This window comes from Polyodon spathula, chromosome 9 (assembly GCF_017654505.1).
Source record: "Polyodon spathula isolate WHYD16114869_AA chromosome 9, ASM1765450v1, whole genome shotgun sequence".
In the NCBI taxonomy this organism is placed as follows: Eukaryota; Metazoa; Chordata; class Actinopteri; order Acipenseriformes; family Polyodontidae; genus Polyodon; species Polyodon spathula.
In genome coordinates, this window is record NC_054542.1 from 30,113,240 (window position 1) to 30,131,570 (window position 18,331).

Sequence of the window (18,331 nt, forward strand, 5' to 3'; positions counted from 1 at the left end):
ATATTTCTCCCACACACACATACCCCCCTGCCACACTGCCACATGCACATTTCCATTTATACGCATATGTAGAGATCTTACTGATTTTTGATAAAACTTGAAAAGGACATGCTTTTACATTCGTTATGAAGAGTATCTGCATCTGGGGTTTTATATAGGAACCTGTTTGTCTGCCTGTTTGTCAAATGTATATATTTGTACATGTCTATAGAGTGCATATAGATCATGACAAACTACCTCGTTATGTTATTGATAGCTCTAGTTTTGATTTTGCAGCACATAGAGGTAATGAATGCTTCTGACATACTGTACTTGTTTACCATCCTTACTTACTATTCCTACAAAAAAACTAGACATCTTTTTTGTTGTGAACAAAAGCATTCACAGGGGCATAATGTAAGGGCAAATTGCAGCTTTAATCAAATAGTTGTCTGTGGTAACACAGAATATATTTCTTATAATATACGTGTTCCTACGTCATGACACTCCCCAGTCGGCAGCTTCATGTCTAGGCATTTGCATAATTTGGAATAGTGCCCCTATATCAACTAACCTGGCAGTCCCATTTTATTTTGTAGTCCCTTTCTGTAACTATGTTGGTTTCATTTAAAAAATGGGCATTTGTAATTCCACCCTGTTTACCTATGCAGAGAAATAAATCAAATCTGGTTTGACAGCTTTCAGTAACCAACAACAAGTGGAAACCTAAAGTTGGAAACCCATCTTTAACACCTTCCTTTTGCCTTGTAATTAACTCATTCTTTATCTTTCAGTTGTCAGTATCTTCTGAGAAGGAGACAGGTCCTGATTCCAAGCCCAGACCCACGTGCTTCAAACTTGTGTTGATCTAAAAGGGGGCTTTTTTGCAGTGTCTCCAGGTAACAACAGATTGTGCAAGAATAGCAAGAAATAGCAGGCAGTTTATGGTGGAGCTAATGGGACTTTACAACTGGTTTTTGCAACTACAAACATTCTTCAATATTATGTGTTTGGTGAAGACTTTCAACAACAGCCTGAAGCACATGCCTTTCTCCTCTGGTTTTTGTGCTGGGAACACACACAGCATGAACTCTTACAGCTAATTGTACAACACTTTTATGTCATGCCTTACCTTGCAGACACTACTAATCTACAATTCATCAGTTTTTGGTTAGGTACAGTGGGATGGATCTTGGTAACAGTAGCAGTTGGACTCATACAGTGGAGAGTATGGTACGTGGCAGACCAAACCATCATAACCTCTGGGGTGGCCTGGGTTGGTATTTGGCGGACTTGTTTCTTCAGTGACCGGCTGGTGTCTCCTGAGTTGCGAGTGATGTACTGTCAGTACATCAGCATGTTGGACACCTTCACCCCAGTGGAGATATGTGTCTCTCAAGTTCTCATGGTTCTGGGCATATTCGCAGGAGCTGTCGGAAATGCTGTTTCTGTTTACACTTTTAGAAACATCTTCTTCAGAATGAATGAGGCTAGATCTCTAAGGATTACTTTTTCTTTGGGTGGGGCTCTGTATATTCTCTCTAGTGTGTGTGTTGTAATTTCTGTTGGCTGGAATATAAACTCTGTGCTGAGAAACCACACAATAGACTTCCCAGCCAACTTTTACATGCCCTCGTCTCCCTCGACCCAAGAAGTTGGCTCTGCTATTTATGTTGGAATCTCAGCTGCTATTCTGCTGCTGTTCAGTGGGATTGTGTTTGTCTGCTACATGTTTCCAGAAAGACATGGTCCCAGAATCTATCTAGAGGATAGCTTAGAGTCCATCAATGTGAGTTCATTGAACCCTTCCAACTCCAGATGTACTCCATCTGCAGTTAGTCGTGATAATCAAAGCTCTCATGAACTTGCCATGGACAATCCAGCTTTTCAGTCCCATGAGAATATAACCATTTTTTAGGGCAGAATGAGGTCTATGCACTGCATTTCAATAGTCATGCAAACTATAACATACTTTTAAAATATACATCAATAATAAATTCTAAACAGACAAAAAAAAATTCTGGTGTTGATATAGTTGGGCCCTTGAGTTAATGATATAAATGGTGCTGTTTAATATTTAAAAAAACTTGTCAGCATACATTTTTTCCTAATCTGTGTTTTTCAGTTGCCATCTGTCCCTTCTCATTAGTTTTGACAATAAAACATGGTGTATGAATTTCTGTCGTTCCAAGGCAGTCAGGAAAACTGCTTCCAGTTTCGGGGCTTTCTTGAAAACTAAGACAAGACACATAGAGACACTGAGACACTACAAAAATTCAGACACCACCCTGAGCAAATCAAAGCAGCTTATTGTAAAATTAAGGAGATGTTTCAAGTTCAACTTGCTTCCAAATGTGTGTTCTTTCTATTTGTCAAGAATGTATTCTAGCTTTGATGCATCCTTGTTACATATGTAGTTATATGTGTCAATATATGTTTACAATTTTCAAGAACATTAATGTCTTACTTTATTTGTTAATTTTGATGCACATTTGTAGATGTGTATTTCTATTTCTATTCATGTAATTGAAGGAGTTCAGGAGAGCAGAACATGTGGGCTTTGAAAGCTCTGTATGGTATAGCTTTGACATTAAAATCAACTTTAAAAAAATGATTGCAGAGAAATATATCAAAGTAATATGTATTTTTGTGAAAGATCAGTAATCTATGCTGTTTTGGATTTGGAATCGCCCTCTATCAGAATGACTATATTGCAAATCTTGATTGAAACTAACTTCTGAAAGGCAGGTGCTGCATTTCTGTATTATGAAATACATCCCACCAATGCAAAGGATTAAATGACTCTTATAGGATGCACACTATTATTCATTGCTGTTTTTTTTTTTTTTTTTTTTTTTTTTTAGACAGATGCCTTTAGTGTTATACACTAATTGGCTTATTTGATTTGATCACATTTTTTTTTTCTGCTAGTCTGTGTGCTATAAGCAGTGCCACCCACAGTGGGGCTGGCAACCAGGAAATTTGTCCCAGGCCCGGACTGGGCGATTTATTTTTTACAGCTGAGAGAAAAAATGAATGCCCTGGGAGTCGGATTTCAAAACTTGTCCCTGGCTTGAAACATTTCTGTGGACAGCACTGGCTATAAGTCAATACATTTTGGGTCTTTGGCCACTGTACTTTGCTCTGAAATTAGGCAACTCGATTCACAAAATACAATTAATGAAGACCTGGTTCACAAATGTTCTTTCCACCAGTTGATTTTGAACACTCCATCGTTGGTGTAGTATGTCACATTTTTGCAATAAAGGTATTAGTGAAATGTATGATTACCAGTATTTTATACAATTTTTTTAACGGCGTAAAACTGCATAGAAATGAATCGCCAAAACTGAAAAAAATATAGGAATTCCGAAAGGAATACTTTTTAATCTTTCTTAACATAAGCACAAGCATTAGCCTATGCAAAATATGCAGAGAAACTTTCAGATTGTCAGGAAACGCTTTCTCATTATCATTGATTGATACTGAAAAAAGTGTCATTGATTGGTACTGAAAAACTGCATAGACAAGGCAGGAAATATCATACAATTCCTTTCTGAACAAGTTTCGGCTTAAAACATGTTAACAGGTTCCTTTCTGATTTAAGTGATACCTTTTGGCTTAAAACATGTTAAAAAGGAAATTAATAGCTTAGATAATTTTTAAAGAAGAAAAGTAAAATTAAAGTAAAAAGTAAATAAATGAAATTGGCACCTGATTGGGACCTGACACTATTGTATTTCATTATTGCTAAAAACAACATAAAATGCATACTTAAAGAAATAAAACAAATTCTGAAACTTGTAAAATATTTTTACAACATGAATTTCACCAATGTGAAAATAACTAGTTCATAAATTATTTGTATGTGTTTCTTAGACAGTTACCTGTGGTGACCTGAAAGTGAATATAGATTAATTTCAATAGAAATACATTTGTCATATTTTACAGCCCCACCTATTGTTGTGAGTCTATTTTGATGCACAAAGTGTTCAAAGCACGACAAGCTTCAGTGCATTGCTTTGTAAATATGGCACGGTGATGTGACATGACAGAGTTGATTTCATGAAGCAAAGTCGTTTGCACGCAGATATACAAATATCATGGATGAAGAGAATAATTCCAACACAATACAATGGTACCTGCATGAACCCTTATTGTTAGACTACAGTAGTCTGACCTCTTCGGCAGCGAAAGTGATGATTCAGACGAGGATAGCCGCCAGTTCATTTTAGGAACATGGATAAACCCACTCGCAATTTCTGTGATTGGTTGCAAATATGAACTTGACTGTTCAGAAATTCTCCAGATCTGCAGGACACTGTACAGTCGCTTTTAACGCTACTGGTCTTTCAACCTTCCCTTTTGTCACATATAGTGTCATTGTACTGTAATAAGTTAGATATGGTAGTAACACAGCAGCCTGAATGAAAATACAATATTCAAAAACTGGACAAAATGAGAATCCCAAGAAAGGTTCTGAGGACACTAGGAAGAGTGTTCCAAAAGTGGGACTGTCCCACCCAAAACAGGACGTCTGGTCACCTTATATTATTGCCCCCTGCCCTTCCTTCCATCACATGCCTGCTCGCAGTTGTGTTTGGCAGGAGAAGGGAGCTGATGATGTCCGCAGACTGGCAGCGGCAGGCACGTGGTGGGGAGTGTTCCTTTGTTGAGTACTTAGCGTTGTTACAGAGTCAAAGGGTTAATTGTTGCCAAATGCAGTACAGTAGCGCAAATGAAACAGCGCTTTACTTTCACTTAGATCAGCATTATGCTTGTGGGTGCAACAAAGGTCCTTGTTCACAAGGGTAAACTCTTTTGTCTATTGAGAATTCATTCAGAATATCAGATCTGACTCAATCCCTTATTCATGGAGGAAAAGGCTTGTGAGGTCTCCCAGTGTGATGACAGAATATTTGACTATGACAGCACGACAACAGGGGTCAGGTCTACGTGGTATATGTAAGCAATAAAACACAACAGGGTGTGCAGTAGTAATTACTGCACACCCTGGGTGTGGGAGGTGAAGCCAAGTGCAGTAGTGCAAACGTTCCTGCACTGTCATATGATTGCTAAGAACCAATCACAGTGCTTCATTGTCAAAGACATTTTACAATTCATCATTAAGGTAAAGCTTCAAGTAGAAAATTAAGTACCCAAATATTCCCCAATTTAGAATGTCAAATTTTGTCTACTTAAATGCCACATTTACATCTGCCACTTGCGCCCAGATGAAAGTGGTTGAATTGTTTTTTTTTTTGTTTTTTTTTGTTTACATAATACAAATTTATACCAAAACTGGAAAAAAAAAAAACTGGCTCTGTCACACTGATGAGTAACAAAGTAGCATTGCCACTACTTCCACTTTGCCTCCTCTGTGGATAGAGAAAACATCAGTGTCTGTCGCTGACAGCCTTTTTAAAATCCACAAAAATTCACCACAAAACAAACCTAATGAAAAACAACTTTAGACTGATACAATCAGTCTAGGCGTCTTCCAGACAGGAAATGAGCCAGTGAAATCAGCTGGGGGCACAGCTTAGGTTTAGGCCACTTTAATTGAAGCATACCCAGTAGAATAGATGGTCTAGAGGTTATTTACACTGGTATTTATTATTTATGTTTGCTTTTTTGTATCCTCTATTATGAGGGTTTCCACTCAACACATTTCTTTTCAAACTCAAAAGAACAGTGTCTCAGGAACAGAAATCTGTAATCTGCAACTAAAGTTTACTTAGTTTTTACTCACACAACAGAGCTTACTTTGTTATTCTTCTGGCTTTGTTTCATCTTTTGGTGTGCCCTAAACTACAAGGCTGAAGTTGAGGTCAGAAATTCTCAAGGCCAAATGGAGCTCCATAGAGGGCACTATGTGACTGCTTAAAATTGAGAAAAAATGCCTACCTTAAAAAAGTGAAATAGAAGGAAACAATATTAAAAAGGTAAAACAAAGAACATTAAAGGCATTGTTTACTGGTTAACATACTAAAAGATGGGCTTTACCAGGTAGTCTGTATGATAAGTTCCCTCTGACTTGTACCTTCCTAATGTGGTTGTTGGAAAACATGGATCGAGAATTGATTAGCAGTTTGCTACGCATGTGGACTGGCAGAGCTATACGGGGTCACAAATGGAGATTAGACAAAGGGGCATTCAGAACAGAAAATAGGAGGCACTTTTTTACACAGAGAATTGTGAGGGTCTGGAATCAACTCCCCAGTAATGTTGTTGAAGCTGACACCCTGGGATCCTTCAAGAAGCTGCTTGATGAGATTCTGGGATCAATAAGCTACTAACACCCAAACGAGCAAGATGGGCCGAATGGCCTCCTCTCATTTGTAAACTTTCTTATGTTCTTATGTTCTTTTCTGAAAAGAGACTGATATTGCAGATAGCAGACTGTTTGGTTCAAATTGCATGTACTGCTAACCATTGATAGAGACATTGCGTCTACAAGCTCTTGCCCAACATTGACTGCAAGCTAACGAGATAAAAATGCTGTGGACTAGAAGGGAACAGGCTCTAAAGACTTCAGAGAGATCGAAAGAGATAATGCCACTAGGATCAAAGGGGGTCCCAAGAAGATAACAAAAGGCAGATGTATGGACCTTTTGTCTCCAGGAGTGTGAAGAATGCACTGAGTTCAAAGGTTGTCACACTAGCCTACACACACAGACACACACACTCACACAATAAATTAAATTACCTATGCAATTGGTTAAGTGTCAGAGAAAGGGAAGGTGGACCATCTGTACAGAAGGGTATTTAATGTCATGCAAACATTGTAATGATGAGTATTCTGTTTGTCCTGTACCTGGGACCAGATTCCCTGCATATTTCAATAAACCTGGCAACTGATTGAAGAAAAGGACTCTGTGCATTTTCTTGAATCTACTTAATTACCATCATTTTGTTTAAGTTACTTCAGTGGTCAACTACCATAATGCTCTCTAATTAGAGTTATATTGCTTAATTAGTAAATGGATCAGAGATTTCCTTTAACCTGGTTGGTCAATACAACGTCCTTAATCCCTCGTTAAGGACCTGAATCTTTCAAACCATGTTTACTCACTGTTCCAAATTGGAAAACAGGTGAATACAGTATTGATGTATTTTGCCTTTTCTCTTCTTGATGACATGAAATCTCTTTTCTAGTACTCGCTGTCAATGTAGATTAAGATGAAGATTAAAACTTGAGAATAGTGTTTGCTGTCAGTGGCAGTACATTGACCATCATAACCAGTTGAAGAAATCAAACAACTGGATGCAGTTTGATTGCTGTCAGGAACGATATTTCAGCATATCACAACAACAACACAGGACGGTGTTCTCTTCACACTGTGCAAAAGCAGGATTAGCATTAACACATAGACTACTAGATATGTTTTGCAACTAAAACTGTTTTATTTATTTTGCTAATACATTTTAGAACCTAACGGCAACTTTACTGAACTGCACTCAAAGTTACTGATATTTTTGTTATTTTACATGTTTTACAAACAGTTCACAAACCATGTTCATTTTTGTGTAAAAAGTACCTGAACTGAAGAGGACTTCCACGTAAGTAGAAGATATTTAGGCTATTCGAAACAGTCGACCACTGGGTTTATGAAGTCTGGAGGCTACCAAATGACAGTTGGAATTCTGAACAATGCATTATTCATGGAATACTGAGGAAAATGTTTGTTTCATTCGCAGCAAAACTAGTGCTGCATAAAACCACAAAAGAAAACAAGCAGAACAACTTTAAATGCATTTTTTAAATGTATCCATTTTCTAATAGCAACAGAACCCCCATAAGAGGACTTTACTGCCTGTTATGACCCTTCTCGTTATGTAAAATGTCATCATCTTCTGTTCAGGACATTTAACGGCATGAGACAGGCCTTACCTGACGGTAAAGCCCTCATCTTCGGGTTCTGTTGATTAAATAGTACAGCAGTGGACATTAGTCAGTGTTTTTCAACTTCTGGTACATGTACTTGTACTGGTACATGACAGACTTGCAAGTTGTACGCAGTGTCTTTTAAGTCATTATGATTCTCAAACCACAATACTCCAGTAATTACACTATTGTAATTTATCAATCTGTTTGTACCAGTGAACCATCAACAAAGAAAATGACTCTATCTGAGAAGTGGGGTTAAAATTCTCAGAAGTATTTGTTCCACAGTTTCACAGTTACTGATGGTAGCACTCTGTGCTATTTGTGGTGAAATCTTGTCAAATAGTTACATGAACCGTCACAGTATATAGATACGTACACACACACACACACACACTAAAGAAAATAGATTGTGATAGGGCAGATCTCTGTTGACAATAGCCATTTTAAGATTGTTCATAGTTACTGATACACTGGATGATCCCTGGAAATGGTAGAAAACCACTGGTTTAAGTGGTGCTGGGTTCACTAATACTACTGGGTATGAGTACTGTCCTAGTATTGTACACTGCTTTACTACAGTACTTTTGAACTTCTGAGTGGCTATAGCACAAAAATGTAATACTGTATATAACTTTTTTGGTTAAAGACACTTCTGTTAAGATCCAATAAGTAATGAGCAATATCATACCATTATGTGAGTCATGCAGTATATTTATTTAGCTTATTTATTATTATTATTTTTTTGTACTGCTGTCAGTGTGACAGGGTACACCCCGCCCCTGTGTTTATCTCTGTTATTTGTGTATTATTACTATTAGTATTATTGTTTTTGTTTAAATGTATTTTGTATTATTAGCGTGTGTTGTGTGGCGATCATTGGGTGGCAGAGAGGGAGATAAAATTGAATACTTGTTTAAATGATTAATTAAGACTCCAGGCACAGGGGTGCTAGAGTTTAGGAGAGTTTTATGAAGCTGTATATTGTGTGTGTGTCTAAAAACACTATATTTTAAACTATATATTCTGTTTTGTTTGTTTTGTTTATTTTTTATAATTGAAAGAGCACATTGGCGACTCAACCTGCATTACTTGTGCCTGTGTCGTCTTGATCTGACGTCACCCACCAGCCACCCGTGACACATACTTATGGGTATCATAAAAAAAAATAAGATAAGCAGGTCAAGGAATTGGCTGCTCATAAGGAAATTTCCAGTAATTTCACTCTCCTGAGAAGTCTAATGAGAAGTAGCTATGGCAACCACTGAAACCAGAGTTCATTCTGAAGGAGATGAAAGTGTTGTTCCCATGAAGCACAGTTAATGCGAGGAGAGGCATTGATGAAATAATTGTAGGCTCCTCTGTCCCTGTCACTCTGTACTGTATTGGATAGATTACCTGTTGCAGAGATAATATTTCGAGTTCAAATGAACTATTGAAAAGAACCCCTGTCTTGAGCATCTGAGATTCTCATGGGTTGCAATTCCAAAATACGTTTTAGGTCTCTGCTGTGGCAACCTTCACACTTGGGGTCTGAGTTCCAGCAGTATAAGCAGGTCCTGATAACATGCTTTAGGTCTGAAAACTAATCCATCCAAGCATTGTTTATGTAGGCAGAAAATTGGTTGCAGATTTATTATTACAACACGGTTTCTCCTATTTAAAAGTTGACTTGCATGTTCATGTTTAGAACAATTACTTTACTGTGTAATCACCCCTGATGAGTAGAAGCACATCATGCTGACACAGAGATATTCTGCGGTCTTGTATTCTCCCAACCTTGCTACTCTCATGCTATCCCTCTGCTTTTAATAATAATAATAATAATAAATAATAATAATAATAATATGAGCCAAAGATTAGTGCACATGCAAGATGTAGCTTATATATATATATATATATATATATATATATATATATATATATGTGTGTGTGTGTGTATAGGTGTATATAGCTCTATTACTACATTTATACTTCTATTACTACATTTATAGTTCTTCGTTAAATTGTCTTCAAGACCAGAATTCCAACCCCTGCTTCTTCAAATGTTGTTGTTCACAGGAGCTCAGCATATCCAGGTAAAGCAAGTATTTTCAGAGTGTGTACAGTATGAACTCCCCTTCAGTTTACTGTACTGTGAGCAGTTGTTTGCCTTATTTGGGCAAACAAACACAAACAAACTATATCCACTATATATATATAGATACACACACACACACACACCCTGTATAAAGGTAAATAGCACTTGCATGAATTGCAGTCATTTCTTTCAAGAGACCTACAGTATGTTAACGTGATTGATACACCTACTAAGTAAATAATTCAGAATGACTAAGCAAACTAAAACCACTGAGGAATATGTGAATGCTGTAATGTGAATGCACATTACACAATCCTCATATATATATATATATATATATATATAATTATATATATATATATATACACACACATTTCAAAGGAATGATATCTGAATATCTAATATTTTCTAGGGATTTTCTATATGTAACTTCTAAATACATTTAATAGAGATAGTAGCTATTCATTCATTTGGACTTTGGATTTAGCAGGCATTATTGTTTTAATGTGTAAGTAGCTTTGATTGGTTCATTCTATGAACCTTTTAACTATAAGTGTTTGCACGGCTTTGAAGAGAAGGGGAGTGCAGGGCAGGTATATTGTTGATTAACAAATTCACAGTTTGAGCTCTGAATCCACAGAAACATGTTGTTACACAACAACCATTTCAACAATTAGTTCATTGTAGTACCTTTCAAATGTAACACTTAGAAAAGGGCTTGTGATTTCATATAGCTTTTGCATTTTTTTATTTTACCGAAAACCGATCGTTGGCAATGATATTTAGGTCTTCATCTGTTTTAGGTTCGGCAAAAACATCAATAACTTTACTCTGTTCCTGGTTCACTTTGTTTTTCTAATGCCACATTCATGTTCTACATCTAAAACATAGTCCTCTCTACTATCTTCACTTACAATAGACTTTTGTCTGTATAAGTGGGATTTCAAACTCAAACACATTCTCACAATATGAGAGAACTAAGTGTAATAAAATAGCAAAAACCAAATCCAATTACCAAATTAACAATCATTTAAATCTTATTATCAAAAATAATTAGAAAGAAATGTTTTAAGTGGCAGAAACAAATCAAAGTGTTGAATCGGTAAGAAAATAAGCCACAGTGAATTATTTTTCTTTTTCTAAAGAAACACGTGTTTTTAACAAACATCTATTTCCATTTAAAAAACATGGTATCTGGTACTACACTAGGTTAAATAAATCTCTGTTTGCAAGTCATGCTTTTAAACTGTCCAGCACTTCCTGGGTCATTTAATCTGGAAGGTGAAATTGGCCCCACCCCTTCACTAGCTTCCTTCCTGTCAATAACCAGTCAGCTGCTTCCCCTATTAACTGACATGCTTTCAGCTGGTAGCATGCTTTGACACTGTAAGGATGAAATGACCAAGGAAGTAAAGACAAGCAAACTAAAAACTTAGTGTAGTACCAGATGTCTATTTTGAAAATGAAGATGTAGTTAATGTAAGTGCAAAGCAGGTAAAGTTCATGGAAATATTTAGTCAGTGACAATTAGGCATAGGATCAGTAAAGTACCCAGCTGTAAACGTAACAGTTCAAAAGTCTACAAGGAACATTGCCAATGAGCTAAAGCAGCAAGAGAGAACTAGTTAGTCTGTAAAGCTTGTTAGTGCACTCAACAGAGTTTTTCATTTTTTTTAATGAAATAACTCTGTGCTTTGATTGATCCATAACAAGTCTGCAGAAGATTACATTTCAATTATTATGTAATATTAATGCTATTAGTTATAACATTATAAAATTATCTTAGTTGTGAACGTTAGAGTTATATATTTGAGAATATGTTTCTGTTTGTATTGTAAGATTGCATGTATGCTATTTAATAATACAATACACATATTTAGAAAAACAATTAGCTTCTATTTTTTCTGCTTCCCTTTTGTGTGTGCTTAATTACTTTTTAGCCCACTGGGCTTCCAAAGAAAGAATAAAAACAACATATTAATTATAAATGGAATTTCAGAAATAATATAATGAGGGAAGGTGCTTTCGCCAAGGTACTTGTATTCGAAATGACATCTCTAAATTACACAGCAGTCACAGACAAACCGTCCAAAGTGTGCACAGTGCTAAGTTTCTGTACAAAAAAAAAACCCAAAAAGACAACTGGCTTTGTTACATAGCGCTGTGCAGCTCTGCCGTGCTGCAGGTTTAGAAACACTGAAAGAAACTTTGTAAATTCAATGACACTACAGGTCTTTATCAATGTCATCTGCAGGTTCTGTAAATCCAGGATCATCTGCCCATAAAAAGGACATTGTAAAGCAGAAACAACAACAGAGACTGAATATTGTCTAAAGAATCCTTGTATATTAACAGTTAGTATTGCACTGCTGTAATACATAGATTACACACAATAATCCTCTTAAATTAGCATACTGAGCAAGGATTATATCAGGTGGGTCTTATTTCTCAAGACCCACCTGTTCTCTCTTGCTTTCCATGCTCATTGAGCCTGACGTCTGCCACTGGCTGCTGTGTTGCTATTATTTCATGCATGTATTGTGCACTTCCACTGTATTTAATGTACTGTTTCATGTGTTGTGCTACTATCATGTATTGTGCACGTTCCACTGTATTTAATGTATTATGCATTTTTTTTTTTTTTTTTTTTACTGTATATCATGTATTACGGATTTTCATGTTGTTACTGCATCTTGTAAAGCACTTTGTGATGGTGGTCCACTATGAAAGACGCTATATAAAATAAAGATTGATTGTAGTACAGTACATTACCATTCTGTGTCCCTTGTTACTGTTAAGAACTTTGTGCACTTGAAGACCCCAGAGATGTACCCTACTTAGCTCAATCCAGACGGTTGTCATGCTGATGCGCTGGGAGACCACACTGGGTTGATCCCCGGAGCCAGCATCGCAGCCGTTGTGTGTGCTGATGTGCTGGGTAGGCAAAATGAGCTGATCCCTGGAGCCAGCATTACACTTCAGCAATCAACACAAGACAGAAGGATATCTACATCATCAGATGGAAAACAACGCAAATGGATGGAGATGCAGATGGATCACATTAGTTTACTGCAAAGCTACGTCTTAGTTGGTGCTTATCTTGGTGAGAGCTGAGTTCAAATCAGCATGAAGTTCAACATCTACTCTCATGTAATGGAAATCTTACTAAAGATGGTTAAGAGTGAGGGAATAGTAAAGCTTGTGAAAGATGGGAAATATTTTTTCTTAAGCCTAACAAGTATGCAGCAATGCCTAAAATAACATTTGGAAATGTAAGCAAGCAATCTGATAACAGCTACAACGGCTAAGCTCTCATTTGAGGTTGGGTGAGGCCCCCTGTCTTGAGTCCACCGCATTGCCTGCTTTTTTGTGGTTGCTGCTGCTCTGTCTGTCAGCTTTACTGTGAGGTGGAATACTGTCAGAAGAACGTTCAGAAAAGCAAGCTGCTGTAAGCCGATTTAAAAAAGACATAAGACTTTAAAATATTCATTGAACTAATCACACGTCAGTAGTTGTTAGCTTGTGCATCATACAGTACCATTTTGTCTCTCTCTGCCTTGTGCTTTTGATTTTATTATCTATATTTATCCCCTTATGATCACCACAATAAATTAGTAATTTCACAGTTTGTTAAGTTTTTACAAAGTAGATAATAAACAGTACAATGGTTTATCATTGTTAACCATTATTTTACTATTCTTTACCACGTTTTCACTATCACACTTCTTTACTACACTTTAGTATTTTTTATCATGGTATACTTTTTTGTGGTCTTCCATGGGTTAATGCCATCAAAGGCAACCCTGACAGATGATCAGTGATCCAAAGCCCTTATTGCTGACTTTGTAGTTCCTGGGGGATTCAGATTTTCGTAGAAACCCCTTATGAAGCATGGCCTGATTAAAGACAGTCATTTGGGCAGTTACTGTCATGTAACATTTTGATTACTTCTACTTGGGAAAAGCTGTTATTGTCGAGGCACAGGACAGCAGGAGAAATGCAAAAATATGTACTTTGCTGTACTTTCAAGTATAGTAGAGTTTTTACAGGCCTTAAAGAAGTAGCAGAAAAAAAAAATCATCTGACAGCAGCACGACAGCCTCTTATTTTGTTGTTGATCTTTCTTTTTGACAAGGTACATTTTTGCTGCCATCACAATGTTTGAGACATTGGTCTCAAACATGACACTGGCTTTATGTATGTCAGTATAACGTTTACTTCCTGTGTTAAAGGCAAAGGGACCCAGCTGAGCCTTAAACCGTGTAGGCCCTATGTATATACTTGTTTACAGGGCCCTGGCACCAGTTGTGTCTGCACCAGTGTATTTTTTTCCCATCCCACTATCCCTCATCCCACTATCCCTCATCTTAGATGTGGGGCCAAGTGGCTTGGTTTTAAAACCAAGAGCTATCTTCAGTGGAGCCTGGTGGCATCTTGCTGTGACGTTTTGAATGTTTTATTTTACTTTTTATACAGAAAATGTTTCAAAGGGAACAGAAAAAAGATTACTTTCATTTACAGCTGCAGTTACATAATGACTGATGTAAATTTTTTAAATTATTTTATTCATTCATTCACTATTTAGATATTTATTTAAATTATTATTACAGATTATGTTTGTTTGTCTACTATTTGTTTGATAAATATAGTAATTAATTAGACTATAAATACTTTTTTTGATGTATATAAAGCCTGTGTCTTGTTTGAGACCCATGACTTTGCATTACAACTGGCCAGATATGTTGGAATGGAAGCCTCCATTAAACTGAGCCTGTCCAGATCTGTGATAGGTGGATTGCATGCTGATGAAAGCCTGTGGAAACAATGCTTTAGACATGCGTTCTATGCTGCAAGCAGGACACTCCAGTATATGGGATCAGCATCATTTTATGTTGAAGGTATACTAATTATTTTTTTAAACTTATTTTTAACTTACATTATGGATTGACTTACATTATCAATCAACACATAGTATTTAGTGTTTGTTTCTAAGAGTGTTCCACCTTCTTTATTATAATTGGATTGTAAATGTTAGAGTTACTATTTAACAAAGGTAAACCTCATAATGAATGAAGGAGGCTTACTGAACGAACACAGTTTAATGCTATGTCATTGCAATAAGTTCTTATATGGAGTACTGTATACCACAAGCTGATAAGCAGCTTCGATTTCCACCTAGGCATGGGAAATATATTCCAGGAATGCACTTTAATTCAAAATGATTTCCTGTATTACAAAATTTTAGTATTAAAAGTACATTTAAATGTACTTTTGTTTTTACTAAGATGAAAACCAACTTTTTTTTTTTTTACATGAAAAAAGTCTCACTTGGATTTTATTTCATTTGGAGTAAATTGATTTGAGAATCAAGCACTTTGTGCTTGATTCTCAAATCAATTTACATGTAATTAAACATGCAAATTGATTTGAGACATGTAATTAAACATCAAACTCAAATGGTATACTTTGAACAAGCAAGATCTTCTTAAAAGATGCAGATTGGTTAAGCTTACATGTGTATTTTTACCCATTGTGCTGGATTCCTTCCTCTCCTTCACTCTTTCAACTTCTCTCTCTATCTCTCCATCCCCTCCTACCCACCAAGCTGGCCGTCAACTGGACCTCACCTTCTCCAGGGCCTGCTGCCCTTCCACCCTCTCTGTCACCCCTCTTGACTTCTCTGATCACTATTTCATCTCTTTCTCTGTCTCTCCCCTCTCTCCCTACTCCACCTCCCGCCGTAACCTCCGCTCTCCGTAACCTCCCTCTCCTTGCCTGCTCCGCTTTCTCTCACCTCCACCCTCTTCTCCTCCACACCTCCTCCCTCGACTCCATCTGTCCCCTAACCTCCCGACCTGCCTGCCCCACCCCTCCCCTCCCCAACCCTGGCTCTCCTCTGTGCTCCGCTCTGCAAAAACCAAATTGCGCTCTGCTGAAAAGAAATGGAAGAGAACCAAACTCCCTGCTCTCTTAGACCTCTACCGCTCCCTCCTCTCCTCCTTTTCTTCTACTCTCTCCTCTGCTAAATGCTCCTATTTCCAATCTATTATCGAATCCTCCAATAACACCCCCTTGGAACTATTCTCTACCTTCTTCCATGTCCTCAACGCTCGCCCCTTCTCCTCCCTCCTCTATCTCCACTGACAATTTTGTCTCTTTCTTCTCCTCCTGGACCCCTGCCGCTCCTACTCCCAGCACATCTGCACTCTAGCACGCACCTGCTGATTCTTCCTGAGCAACATATGAAGAATCTGACCCATCCTCACCAACTACTCCACGCAACTCCTCGCCCAGGCCCTGGTACTCTCCTGCCTAGACAACTGTAACTCCCTCCTAGCTAGCCTCACTGCGTCTGCCACCCGTCCGCTCCAGCTCATCCAGAACTCCGCTGCTTGCCTGGTGTTCTCTGCCTCACTTCACCCACTCTACTCCACTGCATCACTCACTCCACTGGCTCCCGATCACCGCTCGTATCCAGTTCAAGACTCTTATACTCGCCTACCGATGCCTTGACCAGACTGCACCCAGCTACCTCCAGATCCTCATCTCTCCCTACAGACCCACCCGACCTCTCTGCTCCACCTGCATTAAAAAACTGTCTATATGCTCCACTGCCTCCAGGGCCCGCTCCTTCTCCACCCTCGCCCTGCAGTGGTGGAACAGTGTTCCTATGGATGTCAGGACTGCCCAGTCCCTCATATCTCACCCTGATGTAACTATCAACACTGTTATCTGCTCTTGAACTGCTCCGATATCAAATCATATTGTGTTTTGTATTTGCTCTTATTAGGACTGAAGTCACTGTATTTTGTATTTTGTGTTTTATTGTACTCTAATTCTTGATATGGATTTTATTTTATATACAACTGTAAGTCTCTCTGGGTAAGGGTGTCTGCTAATAAATAATAATAATAATAATAATAATAATAATAATAATAATAATAATAATAATAATAATAAATAATAATAATAATAATAATAATAATAATAATAATAATAATAATAATAATAATTTTTTCATATATTTGCCCAAGTTCCTCACTCAAAAGCTAAACCTTGCTGTACTCAGCACAACCTGCAACTTCCTTCTCTACCTCATGACTTGGTTGCTAGGAAACTTTAGGGTAAGGCCTGTTTACAGTTCAGCTCATGAGCTTTATTTGCAATCACAGGCCTTCCAGCAATTACAGAGTCTATAGAAATATCAAACATTAAAATGTGTTGGGGGGGGGGGGGGGGGATGTCAAAGCCCTGCCATAAATGTATTTGTTTAGTTTAGTTATTTAACAATAAATGTATTTGTTTATTTTTAGGATGGGGGAATCCCTCTGCCACTGTGCAGTTTATTATTTTGCATTATGATTTATTTATTGTATTTGTGTATTATTAAATATGACGACAAGAAGCTGTAGCTTTTGTCTGGTAGTGTGGATGATAAGCCCCATCCACAATTAAAAAACCTTGTTCAGAAGGTGGCCATCTCCGTATTAATTAATTATTTAATTTCTCGCTAATCAGGAGATGGTCACTTGCATAAGAGCCTACAGCTCTCTACACTCGGGGTGGGTGTCTGGAAGTGGAGAATGAGAGTGGAGGAGACAAGAGAGAAAACGACACTAAAATATAAATAGGAATAGCGACAGCAACTTCAACTGCCCAGCCTGACCTATTGTTAGTGTTTAGTGTTCTTAATTATTTTGTTTCAACTCTTATTTTGCTCTGTGAGTATTGTTCTGTTAAAACCTTTTTTTTTCTTTAAATAAATAAACTGCGCCGCAGCGTTTTTTGCCCTGAAGTACTGCGTTTGATTTTGTTCCTGCTTCTGGCCTGACATCACCACATCGGCTATCCTGTCACAGAATATTTTATCATATTAAGCCAATTGTTCATATTTTCAGAATCAAAAATGGTAGTTTTTTTTTAATTACATTTTTTTTTAAAGTTTGGACCCACTTGAGCTTATTATAAGGTACAGGGCAGGTTTTCTTGTCTGACTGTAGAATGGTCCATACGAGTTGGAAAATATGACTGCATCAAATAGAAAATGCTACAGAGAGGTAATCTAACTCTTAAAATGGATCCTTTTAAAATTATTTTAATCAGTGACTGATTTACCTAAATATGGTTTACTGTCAGCTCATCTCAAATGAGATAAAGGGTGGTAGTAAACTCAAGTAAATAAGCTACACTGTGGAAAATTACTGCTGAGCAAAGACAAAAAGAGGTGGACAATGGATTTAAAACAAGATTCTTCCAGTACCATTAGTGGCCATAAAGCGCACTGCAGCTGTGGCATGAAATGTAAGTCTTGGTACAGTAATTATGCTACAAAGAAGGTACTGTATGTCATAACATACATATACCCGGATATTTTAAGAAACTGA

The 18,331-nt window shown here is 37.4% G+C and overlaps 1 protein-coding gene across 1 annotated transcript; it reads left to right on the forward strand.

The window, feature by feature from the left end:
• The first annotated feature begins 800 nt into the window (after window positions 1-800).
• Window positions 801-1,897, forward strand: LOC121321070 (claudin-34-like). The gene has a single exon (XM_041259980.1). It carries the CDS (start codon window positions 1,103-1,105, stop codon window positions 1,895-1,897), a length of 795 nt encoding a protein of 264 aa, XP_041115914.1. The 5' UTR covers window positions 801-1,102.
• The last annotated feature ends 16,434 nt before the right edge of the window (window positions 1,898-18,331 follow it).